Source organism: Dromaius novaehollandiae, chromosome Z (assembly GCF_036370855.1).
Source record: "Dromaius novaehollandiae isolate bDroNov1 chromosome Z, bDroNov1.hap1, whole genome shotgun sequence".
In the NCBI taxonomy this organism is placed as follows: domain Eukaryota; kingdom Metazoa; phylum Chordata; class Aves; order Casuariiformes; family Dromaiidae; genus Dromaius; species Dromaius novaehollandiae.
This window is the reverse complement of record NC_088132.1, coordinates 24,240,363-24,267,593: the sequence shown is the minus strand read 5'-3', so window position 1 is coordinate 24,267,593 and position 27,231 is coordinate 24,240,363. Positions and strand designations below refer to the sequence as shown.

The window sequence follows — 27,231 nt, the reverse complement described above, 5'->3', positions numbered from 1 at the left end:
GACTGAACAAGGTCTGGATTGTGCAGCTCCAGGGTCTGTGGATTCCATGTTCTCATCTTCCCCAATCTCAACACAGGTTGAAAAGGCTCTGTGAGTACTGTAGTCTTCATGACAAGCTGGTTCTTCTGAGGATAGCCTTAGTTAAAGTCTTCCTCTTAGTTTTGGCTGCCTCCAGGATGTGTTTTAGAAACATGAACTAGAGTAGCATCTTGATCACCTGAAAATCTGCAGATAATTAATGCAGATTTTGGAATATGATTGTGTTACTTGCTTTTTGGAAAATAGTGTAAAAACACCCAAACCATCCTAAAACTCAAGAGGCAGTATCAGAAAACCAGGGAGAGAAATTAAACCTTATTTTCACAACAGATGGTGCTTTGGCTAATAGAAAATACCAGAAAGCAGCTGTCAATCGTTGTCTCCTTCAGCATTATGTGAGCAGCTTGGATCTGTCACTTGACCTAGATGTAGTCATCTTCCATCCTGCAATAGGTTTGTGCCTGGTCATATGACAGGATTGTATATCTTCTGTCACATGACCAGAGGCTTTTTGCACACAATTAAGCATATTTCAGTCACGTAATTTTACAAACGCTAACTGTGTGGCTAGGGGTGCCTGCATACCAATCCTGCTGCAGATACATTTTTGGGTACATGATGGGGGAGAGGCTGAAGGTACTCTCAAGCTGTGGCTACTCAGCTGAAAAAATGAATGATCTACCCCATTATTTGCAACTTTTGCAGGACCGAGGCCCCTTCAGGAGCAGTCAGCTGGGAGTAGGTGGTGGTTTGGATGAATTGTTTTGGTAAGCCAGAAATTAGGCACCTCACCTTAAATAAATCTGTTCTTCCTCAGATATTTTAAATCACAAATTTTATCCTTTCTCAGGAACTGAATGCAACAAATGGTTTTTCAGCTACCCATATCATCAAAAACAATACCAAAGTATTCTAGACAATGTGTCTGCCTAAAGTCAAGCCCTGATTTGCATCTTGGGATAAGCTGAATAGTTATCAGATACAGTTCAGTGCAAATACAAGTTTCATTGTCCAGCAGTCTACATCCTCTGTCCGTTTGGATTTACTGAAAGAATTGGGATGTTTCGGACTGACTTGTCAGCTCTATACAAACTCTACCTATTTGTCATTATGGCATATATGAAGTAGTCTTGTGAAACCTAGCTCTGCTGAGTTAGACTTCTTGCATTTGGAAAGAAGCGAGGATGTGGGTATATAGTTTTTGTTTTTTCCCTTTCCTCACTGTTTCTCTCTCGTGTGTCTGTGTATGAGCTTGGGCTGGTAAATTTTCATGATCATTTGCAGAGCTAATTAGCAAAGTTGTGGGTAACTATCTTCATTATAGCTGAGAACCTGTATGTCCCTGTATGCATAAGCAGACAGTTTGTTCAAGGACCCCGTTTAACATTCAGAAAAGAAAATGGAGCCAACAGTGAGTACAAACCTCAGGATATAAGCTGTCTTCTTGAAAAAAGGCAGTCTGGAATTCATTTTAGATCTAACCTAACTAGCCTTCTGAAAAGCCGAAATTATTTTGAGTGGAACTGCAGAAGTGAGGGTCTTGCTTTGATACCATTTGCTTATAATTGGTGGAGGAGTGAAATGTTTGCTTCCTCCTTTCTGATCTTGGATGAGAAGAGATGGGTAAGGGACTTAATAAGCATTTGGAGAAAGGGCCAAGTGGTTTTTATGTACCTTAGTTGAAGTTGCTTTTGCTTTTTGTGGCTTAAGGTTTGTGTTGCAGTCTGACAGAATAAATCAGTTTTCTGAACAGGCAGATACGTTTTTAAAGTGACACCATGCGCTTGTTTATTTTTTATTAGCTTAGTCATGAGGACACAGAATTCAATCAGTACATTTAGATTATCCAGTAACAACATAAAATCAAATTCAGATTATGGGGTTGACACTTGGAGTGTATTTCTAGACCTTGTACAAAGAAAGTATAAGGTGGAGAATTTAGTGTCTTTCTAGCTGAGGTGATAACAGATTTTTTTTTTCTGAGATCTGATAATCTCCCTCCTCAGCAACAGAATTTTTCCACTAAACAAGAGGAGATGGTGAAATCATGCATAATAGAAAGTACAGAATAATGTTGCATTTTGTCTCAATGAATGTGAATAACTGGCAGTCCCTGTCTGGTTTTAAGAAGCTGTTGAAAGCTTCTGTAACATTCATGTGTTAGAGAAAGGCAAGGAAAAAGTGAAAAAAAAGATTAATTACTTTGAAACTAAAAAGCTTGAGTTTCTTCTGCTTTGTTTGCTTGTATGAATTTCTGTGGCCATCATTGTCTGTTAAAGCTGGTTAAAACTCAGAACATCATTACCTTTTATTAAGTCACAATCTAGTCAGAGTGGCCTCTCTGACTCAAATCTTTTACTTGTTCAACCGGATGCCTTGCATAGGAAAAGGAAAAACGGGAGTTGAAATGTGTACATGTGGGAATGCACACCTTGCTTTGTGTGTTCTTAACAGTATGAAAGACAGAATGTGATTTTCTTTTGCATGAACTTTGGTTTCAGAGCAATTTGTCACACATCCTCTGCTTCATTGAACACATCTTGATAGCTTCTGTCAGTCAGATGACTGTATCAATTAATGTGCCCCATTTCCTTGTGGTAGCAGTTGTTACAGCTCCATCACATCTACCTCACAAAATGAATTATTCATGTTATTTCAGCTAGGTTAAAGTAGTTAGGTGATAAACTAAAAATACAAAAAAGAGTCTTCACCTGACAGGGTCTTTTAGGAAATGTGATATAACTTTTCTAATTAATTTTAAGGTAAGAGCTGGAATCAGCAAAAGCAGTCTTCTTAGAAAACATGTAAAGGATTTAAATTTATGTTTGCACATCTATTGTGGCAATTACTTTTAGAGTTTTCAGCATATCCTAAAATATTCCTGTTTTTTTCTATCAGCAGAGCATTGGGGGGCTGATATAAGTTGTCCTAATGACTCTGAACTGAAAAGCACAATTGGCTTTTATACTCTATCTGAATAAATCTTGTAGATATAAAACACATTAGTTTTGCTCAATTTAAATCTTTATTCATGCTTTAAAACACGTGAATTATTTATTTGCCAAATTAACTTACTGCATGAGTTTTGCAGAAGGCTTTTTTGAAGATGTATTTTATAGCACCTGCAGTCCAGTAAGAATAAAGGATAAATTGAGGATAATGATTGAGCCTTAGGTAAAGGCAAGGAAAAAGGTGATGGGCCAATGGGGCGGGAAGAACTGACACTGTTATGTTGAGAAAAATACTTGATAAATACTGCAAATAAGTTTAACTATATTTCTTTGTGTTTTTGAAGAGATGAAATTGGATTAATACCCTGCCCTGAAGCCAGGTATAACCGGAGCCCTATAGTCCTGGTGGAAAACAAGCTTGGTGTGGAGAGCTGGTGTGTCAAGTTTCTTTTGCCATATGTCCACAATAAACTTCTCCTCTACAGACAAAGAAAACAATGGCTGAACAAGGATGGTAAGTTACTCAGTTGCAAAATCTTATGTGATTCTACATGCACAATCTTTTTTACTTTTTGTGATACTACACTCGCCCTTCTTAAGGTCATTTTAACCTGTTATGCAGGATATTATGGTGACCGAATGTCGACCTACATGTTACAGTGCTGCTCTGCTGAAAATGCAAATCTACTCTTTCTTGTCCAAGTTGGAATAGCTAAAGAGAGATTTTTCCCTTGAGTGGTTTAGGAAAATAACATTTCTGTCTAAAGAAGGAATTTTGTCCTACTTTCCTGAGTCAGAAGGACAGCTCTGGTGATGTATGAATCTGAAGTGAGCAACAAGTGTGACGTTTTTCTGATTTAGGGGTCCCAGAAATCATGTGTCCAAGCAATTTGGTAATTGTAAAGCTTTTTTTTTTTTCACCTTTATCTTTTTTGGGGGGGGTTCATTTGTTTTACTTGCATGAAAACACTTCCGTATATGTTTTATATTTTGGAAGTTATTTAATGAGAAATGTTGCTCATGCAAGTAGAATGGAGAAGTTCTGCTTCATTTGCAGAGCATCACAAAAAAGCTGGGAGGTTTTTCTCAGGAGGAATTGATAGATCGTTTATTAAAATTTCCTCTGTGGATAAAAAACAGTTAATAGTTTATCTGGAAAGTTTTTCATGAAGTCACAAGATCATGCTGAGTACTTGTGAATGAGAACCAGGAAAGAAAAGAGATCAATATGGAGAGTTTTTTTTAGTTTTGATTCATGATGCACATAATGCTTGCTTACTGAAAGTAAAATAATTAGGTAGACTAGTGACCTGGATCTTGAGAGAGAGAGAGGGGAAAAAAAAAATCTAATGCCGCTAAGAGGAAGAGAACCTCAGCAGTGCAGACATTTACATAGGTGTTCACACAGTAATCTGCAGGAAAAGCAGGAATTCATGTAGCAGTGACCAAAATTATTTGTGAGGCATCTGAAGTAGCTAAGTGGAAAAAATTGTGAACCTCAGTTTCTGGGACACACCATTTGCAGAAGAAAGTGATTATAAGCAAGTGTGACATCAGATATATTTGACTGCTTACATGATATTCTTTTTGTTTAAAGTAGGAATGAAAAAGGATAGCTGTAGTTTCTTAGCTCATGGCTACAGGTCTCTTCTAAGCAGCAGTCAGCCTAAAAAAATATTCTTTCTTTAGACTTCTCTCAGGTTCATGTTTCTAGTGTTTGTTCATGTTCCTTCTGAAGCTTCTTTCTAGTGTCTTTCAGCTGCTAGAGCATTCCTCCTGTTTTTGTGTCCCACAAATAGGGGCATCTGTTATGTCAAGGAATATCCAGAAACCAGCGCACATAGTTCAGCTCTTCAGTATATTACATGCACTTGGATTTTAACTACAGGCTGTTACCATACCTTATATTTTTCTGTTTGCATGAAATTAATGCATAGAATGCTGGATGTTGCATTGTACATTAAAATGTCTGTCTCAGGCTATTTAGCTTTTTGTTTGCATTATGCACACACTGAAACTGAGAATCTAACTGCACAGTGCACCGTTCTACCAACAAGTATTTGTCTTTACGCTTTTGTGTGTGTGTGTGTTTCTTCCAGAATCTTGGAAAATGTAAATGCTATGCAACAGTGAATTTAAGATGCCAAACTGTTACACTCATTTTTGTTCTGATTCCTCTCTTGGAATGTGTTCAACAGCTATAATCCATTAGGTCACATTGATTGCAACCATGGCAAATGGTATTGGCCCAAAGGCAGCCTCCTTAGTTGCTGGATTCCAGGAGGAATTTGTAGGTTAAACAGTAATGTTTTAAATGATGGAACGCTAGCAGATATCCGATGTAATTTTGAAAACACTGATAATATGAATCTCATCTTCATACAACTAACATGCTGTATTACCTTCAATAGATGGGTTTTGAGAGGAGAGGTCTGTGTAGGTTAGGAAAAGAGGCCTGTTTGGTAACATCTTTTTCTTGATATAAATGCCATGTGCCATACTCTTGCGTACTCTCCTGCCTCACTGTAAGTGGATAAAGCCAATTGTGCACTTTCCAATACTGAAGTGTAGTATAAGGGACAGTCAGATGGTGTTAGTCTATTCTGGGAATGTTAATTTATTTGCAGACAAAAACTTTGCTAGAGGCTTCTTGTGTATTTGAGCATCTTGTATATTCTGGACAAAGAAAGAAAGAAGATTGGGGTCTTCAGTAAATCTTGGCAGGGGAGCATTCTTAAGGTAATGTTGTCTGCTTTAGTTTGCCTGAGAGCAGAGCCTATGGTTATTAAACTGACTTTAATTCCTTATTACAACCGCTAGGATACACAACTCAAGCATTTTGCAAAGAATACTGCTGAATGGCAGAGAAGGCTCAGAATATGAGTATGAGCATGCTTGCTTTCCTGTGGGCAGGGAGAGGTCATACATCAAAACTTTATAACCTGATTGCAAGCCAGGCTATGATACAGAGGAACCCGTACTGCTGGTAATGTACCGTCTACCAGTGCCTGCTGGGTGCTGAGTGCCTGAGAGTTACTGGAGCAACAAGGGTCTGTCCTGATACTTGGAATTGATTCTGTATGCAAAAAGTAGTTTAGGAAAGTTGAAGTATTTTCATGTGGTATGTCATATGACTGACCTATTGATTGTCTGAATTTTCTTTATGCCTAACAAAATATCTTTCTTGGGTTTGCCCATGTGGTTTGCACAAGAGAAGGTTTACATCATGCCCTTAGGCTTAAGGAAAGTGTTTTCTGGACTTTGTGAATATTACATTTGTCCCTTTATTGTTTTCATATTATTTATTTTATTGAGCATTCTTTCCCATTATAAAAATCTTCCTTCTTTAGAAGTCTTTGTTCTTAGGGATGTGTATTTCTAATGCAAGCAACTCCTGTTTGTTACCTGGTCTATAGATACAGTGGTTTATGTTTAGACATAGTAAGACCTGAATCTCTTTGATAACTGCTACCAAGTTACTGCTGATATACTCAGTTCTGATAGAAACCAGTAATTGTGATCCAATTGCAAATTCAGAGTTTGTGATGCATACAATTATAAAATTCAATGGAACCTTTAATATAGGGAATAGAAATTATGTTGACTCTGATAAGTAGTCAGAAGCGAATTTTAACATTTACAAAGCGAAACTTGCTTTTTTTCATACAGTTGTTTTTGCACATCCAAGGTAGAATACAGAACCTGGCAAGATGTATTTTGATTATGCTGCAGATCTGCATGGAAATTTTTCATTTAAGTGTGAACTGTTACAAGAATGTCCTGCCCTAGAAGTTGCCACACAGCCAAAACCTTTTCTTTGCCTCTAGGTGAAGTTTAAACCATTGAGTCAAAGTTTGTTGCATTCTTGCATTTAGAGGAAGGAGGCAACTAGTAGTTCTTTTTTTAGTAAAAAGGCAGCTGGATTGTAATTCCCTGGCACCCTGGTCTGTTTACTCAGGTTGGGGTACTTCGTTGCTGTGACACTAGCAGTGACTGCAGCAATCAGCACCTGCCTGTTCAGCCAGAATGGCAAGCATGCTTTAACTATTTGGAAGATCTTTCACTCCTCCTACACCTGGCCAGAGCCTCTCAGAGGCTTTCCTGTCAAAATGCAGATCACAGAACTGTGTCACATAAATACTGGAGTGGTGTGAAGTTCAGATTTCTGCCAGATTTGTTGAGAGTTGTTTGGCTTTCTTCTTTTAAAGAGAAACTCCTTTCTCGTTTGTTACTTTAATTACAAAAGCCAATGTAAAACATATGAGAAGAGATGGTCTATAACCTTTTCATGTCTCTTGACATTTCTGTTTGTCACTACTATAAAATATTGTAAGGATGTCACAATGTTGATAACCTCTTTGTAAGGCTATGTATAGCTTATAGCATTTAGTATGCCTTAGCCTTAAATGAGTTCCACATTTGATAGAGAGTTTTTGCAGAAACTGAACTATAGTGGTGGAGGGAATGAAGGCAGAAGTTTTTCTCAGGTGAGGTTACAGAATTGTTTTTAACGTAGTTTAAATAGGCATAGCTTGCTAAGAGATACTACCTTTTCGTACATTTGGAATATAATATTCTCAAGGATTTTCCTCAATATTTTTTTCATAGACATAACTCCTGTGTACTTGGAGTTTTACATGATAGTTGTATTTTTCTGAATATAATGAGAAGATAGATTTGATTATCACTGCTGCCAAACTCAGTTGCATATTCTGTCGATACCTGTAACTGCCAGTGATTGCAACTGTAGTCTCCCATCAACTCTTTTGCAGCGTTTGAGTTACCATAAACCATTTTAAATACAAAAGAGAGGAAAAACAGGGTCCTGATTCAAGCATATGGTTTCAGATGTGGCATTTGATATTTTTCTGGCAGGATCCTAGAAAAAGCAAGTGATTTATAGTCTTCCATTGATAGTTTACCATGACAGATGTTTAATCTAGTCATGGTTTGTTTTGTATACTTCAATAAGAAGGTGTGTTGGAATCCGGAATCATAACTAATTCCTCTTGCTATTGTTCCCATCAGCCTGAACTGAAGAAATTTAGAAATCCTAATTTCACAATAATTTTTCTCCAACATTTTTAAATTTATGCATATATATTATTTGTATTATTACAAGTTGTTTGGTTGTCTGAAATCAGTTCAGATATCTTCATTTTTTTGATGCAGGGTATTCTGTTATGCATATTGTCAAAATTACATATTTCACTGCCACTTTATTTTTAATTTGCTTTATTCTCTGACAACATGAAAAGAATTTGATTTTGACACTGGAAATGTTAGTGTGTAAAAAATAATTTCAGGCTGCTAATATGGTTCAGCTGGGGATCTGCAAGTGCCAGTTGCTCAAGAAAAAATGAAATAAATGGTTATAGCAGGGGAACAACATAATGGCAGCCTAATGGCCTTGGCCCAGATTCTATATGTCCGTGATCTGCCTTGGTAGGTTCGTCACCCTTGTGATATTACATCAGAAGTGTTAAGCCCTTTTGTCCCTTTGAGCAACTTACTCTCTGTAAATCTGTGGTTCCTTTTTGACAACATTTCTCTGAAAAGCACATCTGAGTGTGATACACCTACAAAAACAAAAATTTGAATACAACTATATTTGAAAAGAAAATGAGCTAAAAGCATACTGGCATACGTGTCCTTCTGCAATTGGTGAAATGTTGATGTACCAAAGGATCTGTGTGCTGTGAGCACCCGTGATGGTATATTTTGTTTAAACTCGATTCATCAGAAAGTGCTTTGGTAATTACAAGATACATGCCAGTTTTTTGTGACTGTCACAGAAGGAACTAGCTGGCAGCTACTACTGTTGTGTGCCATATCTGACATATGACTTTCTGCAGAAAAGGTTACTACAGAGGTACAGAGGTTACTAAAATTGTGTCATTGTGACATCTCTGGCTCAGAATTCACACTTCATGAAATCTTCATCCGTTATTTGTTACAGATAATGTCAAAGATAATAAAACTGAAAGAACAAGGCATTGTTTTGAGTTTTTCCTTTTGTCTGCTTCCTTCCTTTGATAACTTTCAGGATACATTGAATTTTTTTTCTTAGACCTCTGTAGTGGGAAAACAGAAAAAATGGTAGACATACTTCTGTTTAAATTGAGTTCAGTTTGATGCTCTTCCTGACCTTTGACATTACCAGAATAACCATGTAAACTGGGAGTCGTGATGTAGTAGTATAAACAAACTGTACCCTTCAAAGTGGAGTCATGCAAGCTATCAAAATTATTCTTAAAAAGTATTTGAAAGACATTGAACTAGGCTGTAATAATGTTTCACTTAACATAGCTTGTCTGCCATGGGATAGACACTGATAGTAACTAATAATTACTAAAAATCAAATTCTCAAAAGCTAAGAATTTTTTTTATGTCAGAGTCTCTGTGCTCTAATTCCATTCTTTTTCTCAGCATTCTGCTGTTCCTCTGTTTTTTTGTTATCCTACATTTTGCAGTTTCATTGACTGCATACCTTTCAGCTGTAATAAATGGAAAAGGTCCTGCAGACAGATCTCCTTTATTTTACTGTCCTGTTGGGTAGGTACATCCATGGTTGAGCAGAAGCGTTGGAGCCTTTAGGTGCAGCTTACGGACTTCCTGCCAATGTAAAAAGTAACTGAAAATATAGTTCAGTATATTCTTCAATAATGGGAGGTGTTAATGAGCATAGATTTGGTGTTCCAAATGCTTTATTATTTGTTTTAAAGTATATTAAGCCAGCAATTTGCTAGTAATTTAGGTTAAACATAACTTAAATAAGTTTAAGATGCATGTGACTTTTGTCTTGGGGAAAAGCTAATATTAAAGGTGTTTTTTTGTTTTTGTATTTTAAATAATCACCAGTTGGAGAGACAATTGGCTGAATAGGGTAAAAATGGAATAGCCCACATTGTTTAGCCTTGCTTTCCATTTAGCAACAAAGGTTGTAATCCCTGAATTCTTCCCTACAAGAAACTGTTGGTTGCCATATTGTAAATACTGTGAATTTGATGTAAAGGGGAAGATTTATATTACCTTGGAAGAGTTTTTATTAGTTCTTGCCCCACTGCATTTTGAAAGGCAGGAAGCTTTCTATGTGTATGTCTTGTTTGTGACACTAGGTTAATAATAGCGGCATACTCAGAGAATTTGATTATATATATGCATATCTGCCATTGAGAGATCTTAAAAAGATGGAATAACTACTAATATTTTGAGAAGATGAAATGGAAAATGTACACAGAACAACCAGAGCTCACAATGCAGTATATTTTTTTCCTTATAAAATTAGTGCTGCTTTGTTACATGTTGCCTCTCAGGCTTTTCTTGTATAAAATTGAAACAGTAGCCAGCAAAACACTTAATAGATGCTTAATTTAAATATGTGAGTAATCCTGGAACTTTCATTTGGTCAATTTATCTGTTTAGATAGGTATTTAATCTGTTTAGTAGGTGTTTAGGTACTTCGCTGGTTCAGGGATGGGTAAGTCAAAGAATTTTCATTGTTTGTTTAGGCAGTGTTTCAGAAGTTACAGGTATTCTATCAGGTTAGAAACATTCATGCCCTGGCAACAAAGAGATTTTCAAAAGGGAACGTTTTATTGTGGGGGGAGGAAAAGCCCTTAACTACAAAACATGAAATACAAAGTAGAATTAATTCTTTCAGATAATTTTTTCAAATATCACCATAAAAGCTAAGTGTAAAATTTGCCAAGCGCCCTGAAGATTTTTTTCCACTACAGTAATATAATAACATAACATGTTCTCCTAAGTGGGAATGTTATGGGAAACACAGATTACTTTGTTGGATATATATGAACAATTAGTCATACAGTAATATACTGTAAGTATATTAAGTGGAAAGGTGTTACACTTTTTGGCCCATTTCTTAAATATTGGCTAACAGCTTATTTTCCTGAAAAACATCTCAGTTGAAAGATATATGATGTCACTTCTCTGTGCATTTTGCATTAATATGCTCCATTGTTGTTTTATACTATCAGTGGATTTTTTTTTACTTCGATTTTACAGTCATATTAACAGAGCAACAGAGATTTAGTTCTATGAGACATCCCCCTTCTTCCTTTTCCTTTTTTTCCTTAAAAAGTAGTGCAGTGACTCCTGTTTGCTGGAAATTGCATGGAATTTAGTGTGGTCTATTTAGTATATTAAGTGTAGGATTAGCAGGAGGGAATCTGACCAAACATTCTTGGCAGTAAAAGCCTGGATAATTGTATTCAGTTTTGAAGAAAACTTTGTCTTGTTCTTACTTAATCATAAAATTACCATATAAACTTAAGAATTGCAACTGTAAAGACAGATTAGCTGAGCTGATCTTTTGTCTCCTGAGAGTAGAGGTTAAGGAAATAAACTTGACATACTGAAGGTTGTCAGTGTGTTTTATGTTGAAAAGCCTCATGCACTATGCTTTTTACTTTCGGGATCAAACTGCTTGACTGGTGCAGCGGAATGCAAAGGGAGAAGGAGAGACTAGGTTACAATGGTATTACTCCTCCATTGTCAGCTGCCACATACCTCGTTCTTGGTTTTTAAGACACTGTTAAAATTTGTGTATTGTATATCTACACTGTGCCATGGTTAAAGGGATATAAACAAATATTATAGACACCTCTGTTTGTTCTTTATTTAGTGAATTAGTCATAGTACCTCAGTGTGAAGCAAGGCAGTCATTTCAGAATGAATGGAAAGTATTGTCTGTTACATAGCTATGCAGCCAGATAGCTGAATTTACTCCATGATCCTGATTCATGGTTACAGTGTTTCATTTGCCTAGATGTAGTTCTTATAGTATATATACTTTTCGTAACTGTACAGCATAGAGAAGCCATCTGCAGCTCAGACTGGAATGAAATAGTATTTTTTTTATGTCACTGTCACTCCAAAGTTGTTGAATTTTCTTTGAATAATTCTGTGTTTGTGACTTAAACTGCGTGCCTGCAATTTAAATCACTGAGTTCTCAAAGATTCTGTGTGATCTCTGTCCCTGAGAACATGCTATATTTTTGACTATAGCATTACAGGTAAAGGTCATAAACTTCCAGCTGCAAACTTCTTAGTTATGACTTTTGTTAGCACAATAGAAGTTCATTATTTCAAACAAGGAAAGGGGAGCTAAACTGGTCACATGCTCCTCTTCAATTAAGCTAGCATTTCTTCTGGAATGAGACTGAGCAATACTTTGTATAGGTGGGCATCCTAGATAAGGGAGCCAGTGGAGAAGAGACTTTCAGGAAGGACAGGAACTGCAGGAATGCAGTGAGAACACCATAGCTATGTGTGAATCACTACTAATTGTTGTGGTTTTTTGTTTAATCCCTTAGAACTGATAGATATCACATGTACGCTGCTGCTACTGAACCCAGATTTCACCACTGCTTGGAATGTAAGGTATGTTGCCCTCAGCAGACGGCATTCTAAAGACTTTGGCCAACCACCTTAAATATGAGTCAGCCGTAAGCTTTGTTTTAAGTGGTATTGGATGACACAGCCACAGCTTTTCAGCTAGTAAGTGCTGAAAGAGTTATAAAAAATCTATTCTGTACTGTATGTCTCTCAGATAATTCACACTGCTTTTGTTTTCTCTGAAGTGCAGGCTAAAGATTATATCATTGCATGTGAAAACACAATTGGTCTGTGTTTTTTTGGATAAGTTGCCTGGCTGCTCCTCTCCTGTCAGTTAAGGAAGCCAATTTGTAACCTTTAGCTGGACATAGCCTTTTCCCTAAATCATGTAGCACCCAACTGATGTCTGCTGTGTTTTCTCACTGTTCTCATTTTAGCTGTCTTTTAATACTATACCTGAGTCCTTTTGAGATAACTGTTCTATTTACTGCCCTTATCCTTGCAGCTCATGAAAGCTAAATAGCACTCCATAGTGCTCTGCAACGTAGATACACTGTGAAAGAAGGGGAGAAAGATGCAATGCTTTATCCTGGACACATTTTGCACCCGCCCCTCTCCTTTTTTTGTACCTGTTGGAGTTAGTGAAGCTTCACTATTGCTCATGCTGCAGCATCTTGCTATTCAGGATTCTGTATGGAAGAGGAGCAGGAATTTACTCTCCTGCTCTTGTCCATGCCCAGAAGCAACAGTTCCTTACATCCTTGTAATCCCAGTGACAGCACCTTATTTTTGTGTAGCAAGCACAGGTAGGGAAATATTTGCTTTCTCCTGCATAGGTAAGGTTAGGGACAGTCTTAAAAGAACAGTTTTAGAGGGGTTGGAAGATTGGCAGGAAATTATATCTTAGTGTCTGGGAGTGTTCTCAATATTAAAAATAGACTTTTTGCAGTTAAGATGCTCTATTACAGTTGGAAAAATGAACAAAATGACCTAGAAAGGTGTTATCTCTGGGAAGTGATCAGCCCTAGATACAGCAAATTCAGCTCTTCTTTCACGGCTGGTGTAGTTCCCAAGGATTCTACTGTGACCTTATTTTTTAGTTGTCTCAGGTCTAAGAAAAAGCATGTGAAGGTGATAACAAAGAACTTAATATCATGAAAAAGTGTACCCTTGATACACTGCCGTGTAGATATAAAGTGATAGAATAAAATCAGCAGCATATGTAAATACTAGAGCTACTGTAACAATGTTACCTTGTTGGTGCTTAAAACTGAATCCAGGTTTTTGTTTTAGTACTTTTTTTTAAATGAAAATGCATCCACTATATGTCCATCCTTATTAGTTGGTGGGTTTTTTTCTGCTTGACAGATGAAAGAGTTTGCTAGGATATATATGACATGAATAGTTTAAAGTTGCACGTGGAATAAAAGTGCTTAGAGATATAAATAAGGATTGTTTTCTCTTCTGTGACCTTTAAAGTGTCTTTGAAACAGCTGTGTAGTGTTCAGAGAGAACCTGGTGTTGTATCAGCCATTCATCAACAGCTGTGGAATGTTCCATTTAGTCTACCCTGACCAAGGTTAGGGTAGCTGAATCTAAATCTACACCGAATCTAAACCTACATTGGTTTAGGCTGCTGCTGGGAGTTGACAGTTTTGAAAGCTAGGCACTGTTAAGTGGCATGATCTCGGCTGAAACACTACATCCTCTCTTCTTTTCTGTGAAATACCTACTAAATGCTACTTATCACCAGATTAGAGATCAAGCTAGCCAGATGTGTCTGGCATACAGGGTCACAAAGTAGAAGACAGACTATGTTCCACACAGATGTGCAAGGTATGACCTTACAGTGAGTTAGAATAAGCTGGGAGCATAATTGTGTTCAGTTTGCACTTTGCTTGCAGTAGAATGATTGATTTCGTTTTGCTTAACAGGTCTTTGTTGCATCAGATCTATCTTATCTTCTCCACACACAAATTCCTCATTTTGTCTGGGGAGGAAAAAAGTGTTATGGACTCTAGGAACCCTAAAAACAAAGAGTGTAATAATTATTTACCAAAATTCTATAACAGCAGCATTTCCTGTAGAGTGCTGCCTGTAGGGTATAGTATTGTTTCCTTTTCAGCTGAGATAGTCTCTGTTTTCCTGTGTTGAATTCTCTGCTAGATATTTATGGCTGAGAGCTTCACAGGTAGCAACTGACCCAACAGCATTGAATTTGGAGAGACAGGAAAAAAGTTGTTGGAAAGCAGGAAAAGGAAATCTCCTCATAGGAGTGGAGATGGGACTCAGCAGAGCAAGGGACTGGAATACTATGGGGGGGGCAGGCTAATGATCACTTGGACTTGGCTAACAATCTCAGGAGGTTTTACCTGATTAATGATGCACAGCAGAAGGTAAAACTTACACTGTGTTGCCTTCTAGGAAGAGATAACCTATCTTGACTTTGGTGATACTCCAACACTAGGAATTACATAATGTCTATGCCTGTAAAGGTTTGTGTATTATTTATTTATTTTAATTAAAAATAACTGGGAAGGCATAGGAGGGCAGCAAGTATAACTGGAACCAGGAGAACCAAGCAAGAACTAATTGTTTGGCATAGCAAAGCATGCTAAGGAATATGAGACATGTAATTTTTTTTTAGAACTCGGAGGCAACTTAACAGCCACTTGGAAAAAAAGAAATAGAAAATATTGCTTAGTCAACAAAATAACCTGTTTATACTGAATGGGCAACAAGAGGAAAAAACATTTGCAGCCATTTATTATTATTTCAGTTATCTTCTGGTTTTGGAAGTTGAAAAATCTTCCAAGCTAAAATGACCAAAATCTTTATGTAAGTGACTGTGAAGGAATTGTCACAGAAATGCAGAGAACTACATATATGATTTTTCTTGCTGATATACTTGGTGAAATGCACAATTGATTGAAAGTCAAAGAATGTCAGATAACAAGAAGCTCTGAAAGTCATATTATCTTTCCCATGAGTTTTCACTGACATCTTCCAAGTCATTGATATCTTAAGGCAATTGAAAAGCATTTCAGATTATCTTCTTTGTAAGCTAGAATTCTGAAGGCTGAACAATTATCCATGGTTCAAATGGCAAAAAGTGAGCTGGAAATTATATATCCCAAGTTAGATGTTCACTTAAAGAGCCTGAAAGTTTATTTGGGGATATATAGTACTTTAGTCATGCCTGTGCCTGAAACCCCTTACTTGTGAATGGGAGGGTCTCATGTTTAAAGACCTGTTAAGCTAGAAACTGCTTTTTCTGCTGCGGCAGTGAAACTTAATCTTGTCTATAATGTTCCTAAATTTGCTCTAAGTTTTGGGAAGTTGAAGAATGAATATGTGTGAGCCTGTTATCAGGTAATATACTTCAGTATAGAGAGAACAGTATTCCCACCAAGAGTTTACATTTTGAGAGGTAGCTGGCCTGGTAATCTTAATCTGTGTTAAATATGTACATGCATTTGTTTTAAATTTTAGAATGATGTAGGCCACTTTTTCTTCGTTTATGTGGTTGATGATTTTTAGCAAAATGTCACCTTTTGCATTGCAGTAATGGGTCAGTTCTTTCTTCCTCCCTCAGTACTTCCATTCACCGAGTCTTTCTCTAGGCTATTTTGCAAAGGCAAAGCACTGAAACTGTATCGTGCCTGAACAGTCTGGCCAGTCTGCAATTCCTGACTGATGCCTGGATTATCTATCGTGTACCTACTAAAAACATCAGTCTACTGGTACTTGATTCAGATGAAAACAAATGTCCCAGTAACTATGTTCTCTGATCTCTTCAGGCAGTTCTCTACTGACTGGAGATCAGGAGCAAAACCTACCTACAGATTTGTTCAACCGTTCATTCAGAAGCAACAAATGTGTCTAGGCTACTGCCCTCCTTGTTCTCTGGGATCATCTTTCAGTCAGTAAAGGCATTGTATACACGTAACCAATTTCCTTGCATTGAGATAAGGCATTGCTTAAGCTTACCATTACCTCCATTAGCTCCTGGGTCAGTGGGTAAGTGATAGTTCAAGTAAAGCAATGCAAAGCCAAACCTAACAGAGTGGGTCAGTTTCCTGCTGAAAACAAATGAATGAACCATGCATGGCTGTCCGAAACAGGCAATGCCAGTAAATATTCACATCAAAAGACTATTTCAATTTGTTTGTGCAACTCAGTCCATAACTGTAAAACCATATTACATGTTCTGTTTTGACTTCTGGAGGTTCTGGGAATTCCACGTTCCCTGTCTACATATGGTAACTTTGGACTTTGCTGCACCAGCTCTCATCTTCACTTCACAGTAGCTATCTACTCTATGGAGACTAATGTCTTTGGAGTGCATGGTGACAGGAAAGTGTCTAAAAATACACTTGCGAAGGGCAGTAAGAGTTTTAAATTAACCTAGAAAGACAAAGAGGATGTAGGGCAGGGAGTTTCATGCCAAAAGAAAGAGAAAATGTGGACTGGATGAACATTGTTTTGTTAGGGTAAAATCTTTGTTTTATTTTTATTAAATCCAGAAGTTATGTTTTACATGTAAGTACCTTTGCTTTTCTGGTAAAGTTTAAAACATTCTACACACATTTAATATATTTTCCCCTTCCTCAAATTTAGGAATCCTTGATACCATATCTTGGACCATACTTAAAAATTGTGTGTAGAGAGGAAAAAAAGAGGGAAGGAGGAAGGAGGAGGCTGCATGGAAGAATGACTGCATTTCAGGTGTACAGAGTGACCTAAGGCCCTACTTGCAAGTAATATTTAGTCACATACACAACCCTATATTCAGGTTGTTTATCCAAAAAAAGAAAGGTAGCTTGTGTTATTGAGATGCTTTTAGAGCATGCAGATAATACAAACACAAATACTCAAATACACTTGACTCTCTTGATTTTTGCTTAGGTTTGGGAACCAAAAGGTTTTGTGTGTTCAGGTTAAGATACAGTGTTTTGATTAGAGTTTATTTTTCTTGGGCCTTGTTAAATAGGGTGTGCCTGATATGATGGAATGGAATGGGTTAATCCACTGAGGACTTTTTAAAGTCTTGTAGCTTGATAGTGAAGTTGTATTATGCTACAAAGGAAATGCCTTTCTATTTGTAACTGGGATTTGTCTTTTGTTTTTGGGTTACATCTTTTATTCATACAAATTTATTCTATCTCTTGTAGGAAAGAATTAATACTGTCTGGCACTTTAAATCCACTTAAAGATTTGCATCTTGGAAAACTGGCGTTAACCAAGTTTCCAAAGAGTCCAGAAACGTGGATTCATAGGTTTGTTTTTGTTGCCTTGTATTATCTCCCAAAATTTAAACCTTTTTCCCAGTTTTTCTTCTGTTAAGGAGAGTGATAGATGAAGGAAATGTAGAAATATAGCAAATTCTTTGATCCAGCCATAAAATTGAGTGCTTTGGCTTTTGAAGACACCTTTCTATATTTAGTACTTAAAAAGGTGCATAATGATTTTAGTTTATGTTGCATATTTTTAATACAACTTTGGATGGGGGGATTACTTTTCCTAATGGTTTATCATTTCTTGCAGCACCTAAAATTCTGTTTGACAATTCTGATTCAAATAACAGTGAGTATATGAGCATTGTTGGGTTTTTTCCCCCCCAATTTAGTACCATATTGCTTACTTACAGGCATTCTAGAAAGACAAGAAACTGTTAATTCCTGTAACTGAAGTTGGGCTCTTTTCTGTTCCATTATGGTCTTTTTGGCATGGTGAATTTATTTTTGTCATGTCTAACTTATGCAGTGTCATTAAGTCATCGCCATTACTGAGCATTGAAATAACAAGGCACATTTTTTTGAAAAGATCACTCCATTATTGCTCAAATGCACGAGGCTAACTCAGTTGTGATTGAGTGTATATATAATGTGTAGCACAAATGAGTAAAATATGGATACATTGCTTAATTTTGTAATAAAAATTCCTCGTATATGCATATTTATATATATTTATTTTAACATGATAATTCATCCTTTTATAGACAGCCTTAAAGAGATTTGAATATAACACATTAGAAGGCAGTTCATAATGTTTACATTTTGTGTGTCCAGTGTTAGAACAACAAAAGGTTGATACCATCCCATTTAGGGATTCAGGTTTTATCAAGAATTAAATAAAGCTTCAGTCTTACTGATAACATACAAATTCTTGGAAGTGGGAGTTATTGGTAAACTCTTCTTTATGTGTGCATAGACATAAAATCCTGAATTTTAACATAGAATGTAATACATTTTATATTACTAAATTTTATCTACCTTATAAGCACCCACGTAATTTGTTAATTTCTTTCTTAGTAGTGTTGATGTAGCAACAAAGCTAATGAATTTTTGCAATCTTGACTTTTTATTTTGTTCTTCTCCAACTGCTTTTCATCATTACCATTTTATTCACTCTGGCTGACTGCATTATATGGAGCAAAAGGAGCATGTAGAAATAATGAGGGGGGAAAAATCTTGCCGTTTGCCATGGTTTAGTCCTACCTACATAGTAGCCAATGTTGGAAAACTAATTTCAGCATGTAACTCATGCTGAACCTGGTGCCATGTGTTTTATTTTGATGAACAATACATTCTTACGAAATTAAACAGAACTGTAAGTTCTTAATATATCTTTACATCTTAGAAATAATAAAAATTTCTGTCTGTAAGTTCAATGCAATCCTAAAATAGGAATACTTTTACTCCTGTTGTAATGAGTTGCTCTTTCTCATGATTGATCAATACAAAAAAGGAGATTTGAGAATAGATTTACACAAATGTTTGGTTCAGATTTAGTTGTCCTGACCATGATTAATAGTACATGTTAGAAAACAAGATGTGCCATAATTTTCTTTCTGCATCGTTGTAGTGGTCTGTTTAGTATTTTGTGTCACTATATGCTACGAAATTGCAAACAACTCCAAAAGAATTGAATGGAGCAATTAAGTTCAGTAAAATATATTCAAAACTTTTTTTCATATACGTGGCATATGTACTAAATATCGCTGTCAAAGCATCTCTCCCACAGTTTGCCATATGCATTTTGCATTGCATTTTGCAACTCATTTCATAACTTTTGGGGAGTTTTATATAGATCTTGTGCATATATCATCAGTATATCTACTGATTGCACAATTGTCATCAAGTAATCCTGCATTCATTTACTGTAATTCCAGAAACTGAACCTTTTAGATACATTTTGCCTAAATAAGACATTTCTCAAGCTTGCTATATCTTAAATAATAGTGATAGGAATATATATACAGAGAAAGAAAAAATCAGATGTTTCTTTTCTCCAAATTTGTTAGAGCAAAAAATCTCTTTAAAACCTCTGCAATAATACAATGATATTCAGTAGGTAGGTACTGAAGATATATATTACAGATCTTCTGAGGTAGTGCTTGACTTTCTTTTTTTCCCATGAAAAAGTCTAGAGAATAGCTCAGACTTGATTTTATTTTTTGTCATAACCAGAGACTATGAAGTCTATATTTTTTCACACGCTTCTGTTTCTCATTTATCCAAATTCCTTGTTTTATAAACAATCCTCCTTTTAAGAAACAAATAATTTTAGGATTAAGATAATTTGTCTTTCATTGTCTCTTTTAGTATATGATTTTACCAAGAAATCAATATTAATGAAATAATATTTATCCTTCTTTTAAGGAGTGACTTTCTATTCATTCAGTTTTCCTGCTTAAATGTTTTTAGAACTTCCCTTTTCTTACATATCTGCTGATTCAAGTTCAGAAACACTAAATGGTCGAGTTCAAATCAGACATTTTTAAAGGGCAAAAATTACATATGCAAAATTACTACACTTCATTTCAAAAAATAAAATCATATAACAGTCAAAGAGCATGGTTTGTTTGGCTGTACATCTTTAGTTCAAGTGAATGTTATACAGGAATCTAGTGTATGAATGCAGGCTGAATGCACCGCTTTTTATTTCTGCTGAGACTCACAGTCAATTGAAAAATTACATCCTAGTAAATTATCCTCACTATTGTCTTCCAGTTTATATCTTGCTTATAATAACTGAAATTAGACAAACACATTATAAATATATAATAATACTAGCAAACAGGAATATTATATATGCTTTCAAATAAGAGGAAAAAGCAGATGGAGTGCCAAATTTTTTTTAAATATAATTCCTCTTAATTTTAAGATTTTTTTTCCTAAAGGTTGCCACCTTTCTGAAAGTATCTGTTAGCTGCTTTTGAAACTGCTGTGAGCTAGTACCAAATGGGAGGGGAAAAAAAAAGATAAGAAAGATTCACTGTCCTAAGGATGGCCAGCTTTCCAGAGGGTTCCTGGGGGTCCCATAGCCATTTTCCTGATGCATGCTACTGCATGAAAGTCTTAACAACTGTGATCCTTTCTAGTTTTCTGAAGAGTTTCCAGATATACATTTTCCGCAATACTGAAGACAACTCTCAAAATGCAGTTCTCATTTAAAAATTCAACTAAAAATGAATCCAAAATAAAAAGCCATATATAGGAATCATTGTTTGTCTTGGTGACTTCAAATCAAATGTATATAATTAGGTAATAAAAATATTTGTTTCATTTATGCCCATAAGCCTTAAAGCCTTCAGTCTTGTTGCACTTTCTTTGTCCTGTTAATGTACAGAAGTTAATTTTGCTTGCTGTGAGTAGTACTGACAGATGTTAAAAGGAAACATGAAGTGCAGTTTTTAAACTTTGTTTTAATGCTACAGAAGTTTCTGAAAGAGGTGTTTATCAGAAATCTCATGCAGCCAGTTCTAGCAGTGTTTTTCCTAAACATGCTGCTATTTCCTTTTTTTTTTAGTATGCTGTAAGTAGCTGTGACAACTTAGAGTGAGTGAACAAACAAATACAGCTGGAAATGTAGATTACTGTGGAATGTGATTGTAAAGAAATAGCTTTCAGTACGGGAATAGCTCAGATGATTTACTTCCTTTTTATTCAGCCTCTAGTTAGAAGTTAGCTCAAATAAAGGAAATCTCAGTAAAGCTTGCTTGATCAATATAAATGAAAAAACATTTTTTTTCCTTAAAATTCCGCTCACATCATTAACGTTGTACACTATTTAACCAGACGATGGGTGCTGCAACAACTAATTCAGGAAAACTCCTTGCCCACTCTTGTGACTAAAGGAAATTTGGGAGCAGCACCTGTGGAGAGAATTCACCGGCTAGTACAGGAAGAAATGGATGTCTGCTCTGAAGCTGCTGGGAGATATCCAAGCAACTACAATGCCTGGTCCCATCGCATCTGGGTTTTGCAGCACTTGGGAAAGCTGACTGTCAAGGTATAATATGATATTGAATAAAGTTTTAAGTTTTTGTTTTTTTAAAAAAAGAAGAGTGGTTTGCCAAACAGGTCTATGACATGGAGGGAGAGTATCCTTTTAAGTTAGCATGGGCAGATAGGAATTTTAAAAAGACTGGGCAAAATACTGCAGTAGGGAGTGCCATTTTGGATTTTTCTTGCCAATATAGCTTCTGCCCAGCTGTTGGTACTTAGTCTTAATGAATTGGTAGGTGGTAGATAGGACTGTGGGAGCTGAAACAAAGAAGGGACAGCTGAAGATTAAATCTCTAGTGGTGAACTTGAAGTTCGTAGTAGAATGGAAAGATAATAGGTGACACATACTATTTTCATAGTGTAATGTGATTTCTTGCTGTGCTACCTTTATTCTGCTTCTTTATGGTGTCAGAATATTGAATGTTAGGAAAAAAGTGTTGGAGTTATAGAGAAAACATAATTGTGCTTGTAACAGGTTTCTTCAGCTCCAGGAGCATCTTTTGGCAGAGCTTATACTGAGTGCTGTTTCAGCTTCAGCAGGGATGTCTTATGCAATGGGGAAAATTTCAAGTCACATTGGTAACATCTAAAACATTCAGACACCTGTTGTAAGTAGAATTAATTGATATGGCATGATCTAAAATTACAGAGGCAGTTTTATAATATTATGGTTTCTAAGCTGTTAAGTGAATTCCTTGTTTGTATTAGGCTGAGGCCATCACTCACACTTTTAGCAGAAGTCATTGCTTTTTGTCATCATATAAATGTATAGTGGGAGTAAGGGAGGAGTTGTTGAGTCTATAGAGCCATTATTTTTGTGTGTTATGGGCCAGCTACTGTTAGGGATGGATGTTGTTTTGCTGATGTTTCCTGTTAATTGTTACCTGACAAACATTAAAAAAAATGCTGAGAGTTCAGTAGTAAATGGAAAGTATGTTCCAGACTCTGACAGAGACAGCCCAGAATCAGTTCTCATCGACAAAGTAAGTTTGTATGAAAAGGTAGTTCCGGAAAATCCAGAAGAATTACAGGATCAGGATAGATTGAAGGTTAGAGATCAGGGTTTAGAGATCTATTTGTATGAAACAGGAACTTTCGCATTAATCTTTGCTAGCTCTATTAGAAAGGAAAAAAAAGAAGAACAGAAAAAATGTTAGCACTATTAATTAAAATTCAATTGTTTTATCTTTTAGTTGACAGTAGTTTGAAGATGAGGACAACACCTTGAGTGCTTTTTGCGTTTGCTGTTGCTTAATGATTTAAGTAAATGGAAAGAATTGCATCTTGATAGAAATAACTCTTCTTAGACTCGTGGTTTTATTCACTGGCAATTGTGAATGCTTTGTATAATGACAGGTCCCAAGCATGGCTGTGAAGGAAATGTTCTAAATTTATTAGATCACTCCCAAGTCTGTCTGCCTTGGCAGCCATCCCAGTTCCCCTACTGGTCTCCTTTTTGTCCTGGTTACTAAGGAAGTGATTGTTCTGTCTGTTTTCATCCAACTGGCTTTCATACCCTTTCGCAATATTTCACTAGTGTCACTGCTCCTAGAATAGTGTGTTTAACCCATTGGGCAGATCCCCCATGTTGCTTCCGCACTTTTCCACAACAACACTGATGCATCTCCTCAAGCAACCTTGCATTACGTGCTTGGGATGCAGGAAAACTAGGAAACAGCGTGGAACATAAAAGATGATGATTTTGTTGATAATTTTAAGTTACAATATTCTTCTAGGGAACTTTAAAAGACAGAATTAGAAAGTGAGTATTTGCATGATTTGGTGAGAGGGAAAAACAAAAAAGGAATTAAGGAAAACAGGGAAAAAGGACGTAACAGATTTTCACAAAAATATAATGGTTTCTTGCTTAGCATTTCATTTTGCATCATCAGCCAGTTGTGTGTCTAAATATCTGAAAAGAACTGTAAATTTCATTGAGATGAAAAACTAGACCTGTGATTAAAAAAAGTCAATAAAACAATTACTGCGATTCTTCAGCCATTTAGTTCTTTAAAGTTTGCCTCAAATTAGAGGACCCTGTATTATTTAAGTCTGTATTCTCTTCAGCATACAAACTTTTGTTTATAGTCTGATTTCTTTTTCTGTAGGCATTTTTATTACGTGTGCACAAGAAAATAGATGCCCCCCCAAAAAAATGGATATGTGGTATAATTATTGAAACTTCTCAAAACAGGTTTATCAATTATAAAACTGTCAGCTTGCTTTAGAGGAGGACTTTTTGCTTTTATTTATGAAGGTTGCTTGAGGGTTTTTTCTTTGGTTTTCTAATCCTAGTGGTTCTGGAACTAAAACAGTTTGAAACTCAGTTCAGACTGGGTGGGACTCTTCCTCTAGGAAAAATATATGAAATAAAGGAGGGAAAGTTAGGCCCTATATGAAGATTTTCTTACAAAATCCGTTTTTTTCTCACTCTTACACTAAATAGTAAAAAAATGTTCTGTTGTGTTTAAATATAGACATCTCAACTTGTTTTTCTTGCAGTGTTTCAACCATATCCGCAGATTTACATAGTTTTTGAATAATATTAATATTCAATTTGTGTTTGTCAAGAATGGATTATTCCACATCAGTCTAATCCTTCTATTATTGGAGTACATGCATCATAAAAGGATAAAACACTTGACTTCAGTTAAGTTTTTATGTTGTCTACATGACAATGCCATTAGCTAATGGGGGAAACATGGGCTGGAAGAACCTACTGATACGTGGGCACACAATTAATTGGAGAACCAGAGTTAAGAGAGTAGTATCAGTATAGTCTGTGAAAATTCAAGCCTATCTTGACATGTTCGAGAAGTTGTTCAGTGACAAAAACAGGGTGCACTTCAGCAAGGATGTGAAAAAAGCTTCTTCTTTAGATGGAAATAATCTAAGTTTTATTGTTTGTTTCAAACTAAGGCAATACCCCATCTTGTGAGCCACCCAGAACACACAGGTATGCCGTAAGATACAAAGTAAGTTTTTTCCTGTAGTCATTCCCAGTAAGGCTTTGGCTTTTGCTGGAATGACTGGACCACCAAAGCTTCCTGACTTTTATGTGAGAGGAGGCTGGCATACCTATCTTGTTATACTTATGAACATTTTTCCTCTAACTGGGCTCCCGTTTCATTTCCCCATTGTCCCAGACAGAAGAGGAAGTTTTAGGCTGCAGTTTGTGGTGGTTACCACATTAAAAAAGAAAGGGGGAGAGTGAAGGAGAGTGTGAGAGGGAGCGAAAATCCAGAAGGTCATACTGAGTACAGTTTGCAGCAGGGTACCGATTCCACTATACTCTGTTTACCATCTAAGATAAAAGAGGGTCCTTGGGAGAGGTGTCAGTAATGGAGAGGGAGATGTTTTCATGTTATTTGCTCTTTGATTCTGGAAAAGTAACCAAGGACTTGCTCTATTTAGTGTTGAAATGGAGATAACTGTTGACTTCAATTAAAATGCCCCTTTTTTTTTGTTATGTTAGCCATTAGTTGTTTTTTTGATCTCCAGTGCTTCAAAGCATCTTTCACTGTTACCAAACCTCGGAGCTTCCCAGAGGGAGGCTTTTTGTTTTATTAATAGATCTCAGGAGATTTGATGGAATTTTTCTGTCTTGCTTTTCTAAAAGAGGTGTTTTAGTTCAGATAAAGGGTGCTGCTGGGAATCCTTTGCCCTGTTTTATACAGGTAATTAAAATACATAATCACAATGCTCCCCTCTAACTTTGTAGCTTAAAACATGTCAGTTAAATCAGATAATTCCAGTATCTGAGTTGCACATGTGTTTAGCATCAGTTCCAGCTGAATAAATGCTTGTTTGGTTTTTCTCATATACCCCTTGAGCCTTATGTTGTTTTTAGTAGAATTTTAAAATAGTAGTGTTCAGTAACTTAAGATAGTAACTTCAGATCACTTGGGAAGAGAGAAGCTGGTCACGTGGTTTAAAGTGCAGGACTGAAATTGGAGAGTTTTGGCTTCCTTAGGAGACCATGTGTGGTGTCTTACTTGACAGTGCGCATCAGTTTGCTGATCTGTAAAAGGAAGATTGTGCTGGTCTCACTTGTCAACATAAAGAAAGCTTGCTGAGTTTCTCGGGTAGAAGATGCTATTTATACTGTTTGTATTTGCTCTAATACCTTTTAGAATAGATATGGTTTTATTCCCAGAAGGCTGTTTCTATTGTCCTCAGGAGAAAAAAAGTTCTTCTGCCTATGTTCTACCTATGAAACATTCTTTGTATCAATCAAACCTATTAAGTGAAGGAGGCAGCTTAGAAAAAGTGATGAAAAGGGAGATTATGCCAGTAAGGTTATGTCCAGAGTCCATAGAAGTAAATGAAAAGGGTACAGTTTTAAACTCTTCAGAGAGTTTAAAACTTCCAGAGAAGAAGCGCTATGAAGAAAGAGGTTAAGTCATTTAAATAGTACCTCTACGAGCTCTAGTAAGAGAAAGTAAAGTAAAATAAGCTTTGTCCAGTAGCCAGACTTGTATGTCTTTCTAGAAATAAATTCTAGTTATTCTGAAGACTTAAATTCAGAATGAAAATTATTTGGTACCACATATGTTATAAACACAGCAGCAGCAAAATGGTACAAATTCATCCTAGAAAGCTTTTCTGGGAGTTTACCCATTGGCCATTTTAAGTCAAGCAACTCAATGAAGGACATACAGTCTTGTATTCCACAGGTTCTAGGACTTAAAACACAATGTTATGGGTTTAAATTCTTCTTGGAAAGTGAAAGTATAAATTACTTTAAATCTTTTTTTTTTTTCTAAACAGCCTCTGCACTCTGACACACATGATTCACTAGGCAAAATCCTTTACCTGGTATCTTCCATGTACTTTGGCGTACCTTCTACTTCTCTCAAAATAATCTTTATTCCTAACCCCTTTAAGACTTTAAACCAGTACCTCTTTCTCCTCTTAAGTATTTTTTTTTCCTGATCCTATGGGAAGGTTTCCTACCTTTTCAGGGTTTGGAGAAAGTGTAAGTGCTTCTGTTCAGGGATGCCTAGGTGTCTGTCAGGGCACAGTAGACAAGGATGATGGATTATTTAATTTTTTGTGTCTGTTCTAAAACTATTATCACAGTGACTGTAAGTTCTGAGAAAGTCCAATGGATAGATAACCTCAGTATGGAAGAGTATTGGTAAATTCCTCCTGTATACTGACTGATTACTGTTACTGCTTTTTGTTTCAGGTTCTTCTTGATGAACTTTCTTCCACTAAGTATTGGGTGTCCACGCATGTTTCAGACCATAGCGGATTTCATTACCGCCAGTTCTTACTGAAGTCCTTGATAGGCAGAACTATGCCTGACAATAATATAGTAGTACAAAAACAAGTGGTAACTGAGCAAAACCCTAGCCTTCAAAAGGAGGAAGAAAGTGAAGCAGCAGAGGCTGCCTGTGCAGAAGAACAGAGCATGGATCTTCCCCGTCATTTAAAGGAAGAGTTAGAACTCTGCACTGATTTGATTGATACTTACCCAGGGCATGAAACTTTGTGGTGTCATAGGTAAGAGGACTTGGTCAAAAGAGTGTTGTTCTGATTATTGGATTGTTCTTTGCCTAATGTTTCCAGAAAAATAGTTGTTC

The 27,231-nt window shown here is 36.3% G+C and overlaps 1 protein-coding gene across 1 annotated transcript in view; it reads left to right on the top strand.

Annotated features, from left to right (window-relative positions):
• The window catches only part of PTAR1 (protein prenyltransferase alpha subunit repeat containing 1), a 43,525-nt gene that overhangs the window by 4,480 nt on the left and 11,814 nt on the right, over positions 1 to 27,231 (top strand). Inside the window, exons 2-6 of the mRNA XM_026097803.2 lie at positions 3,335 to 3,504; positions 12,329 to 12,395; positions 17,525 to 17,629; positions 21,434 to 21,647; positions 26,835 to 27,151. Coding sequence (XP_025953588.1) covers positions 3,335 to 3,504; positions 12,329 to 12,395; positions 17,525 to 17,629; positions 21,434 to 21,647; positions 26,835 to 27,151 — 873 coding nt within the window. The remainder of the gene's footprint in view (positions 1 to 3,334; positions 3,505 to 12,328; positions 12,396 to 17,524; positions 17,630 to 21,433; positions 21,648 to 26,834; positions 27,152 to 27,231) is intronic.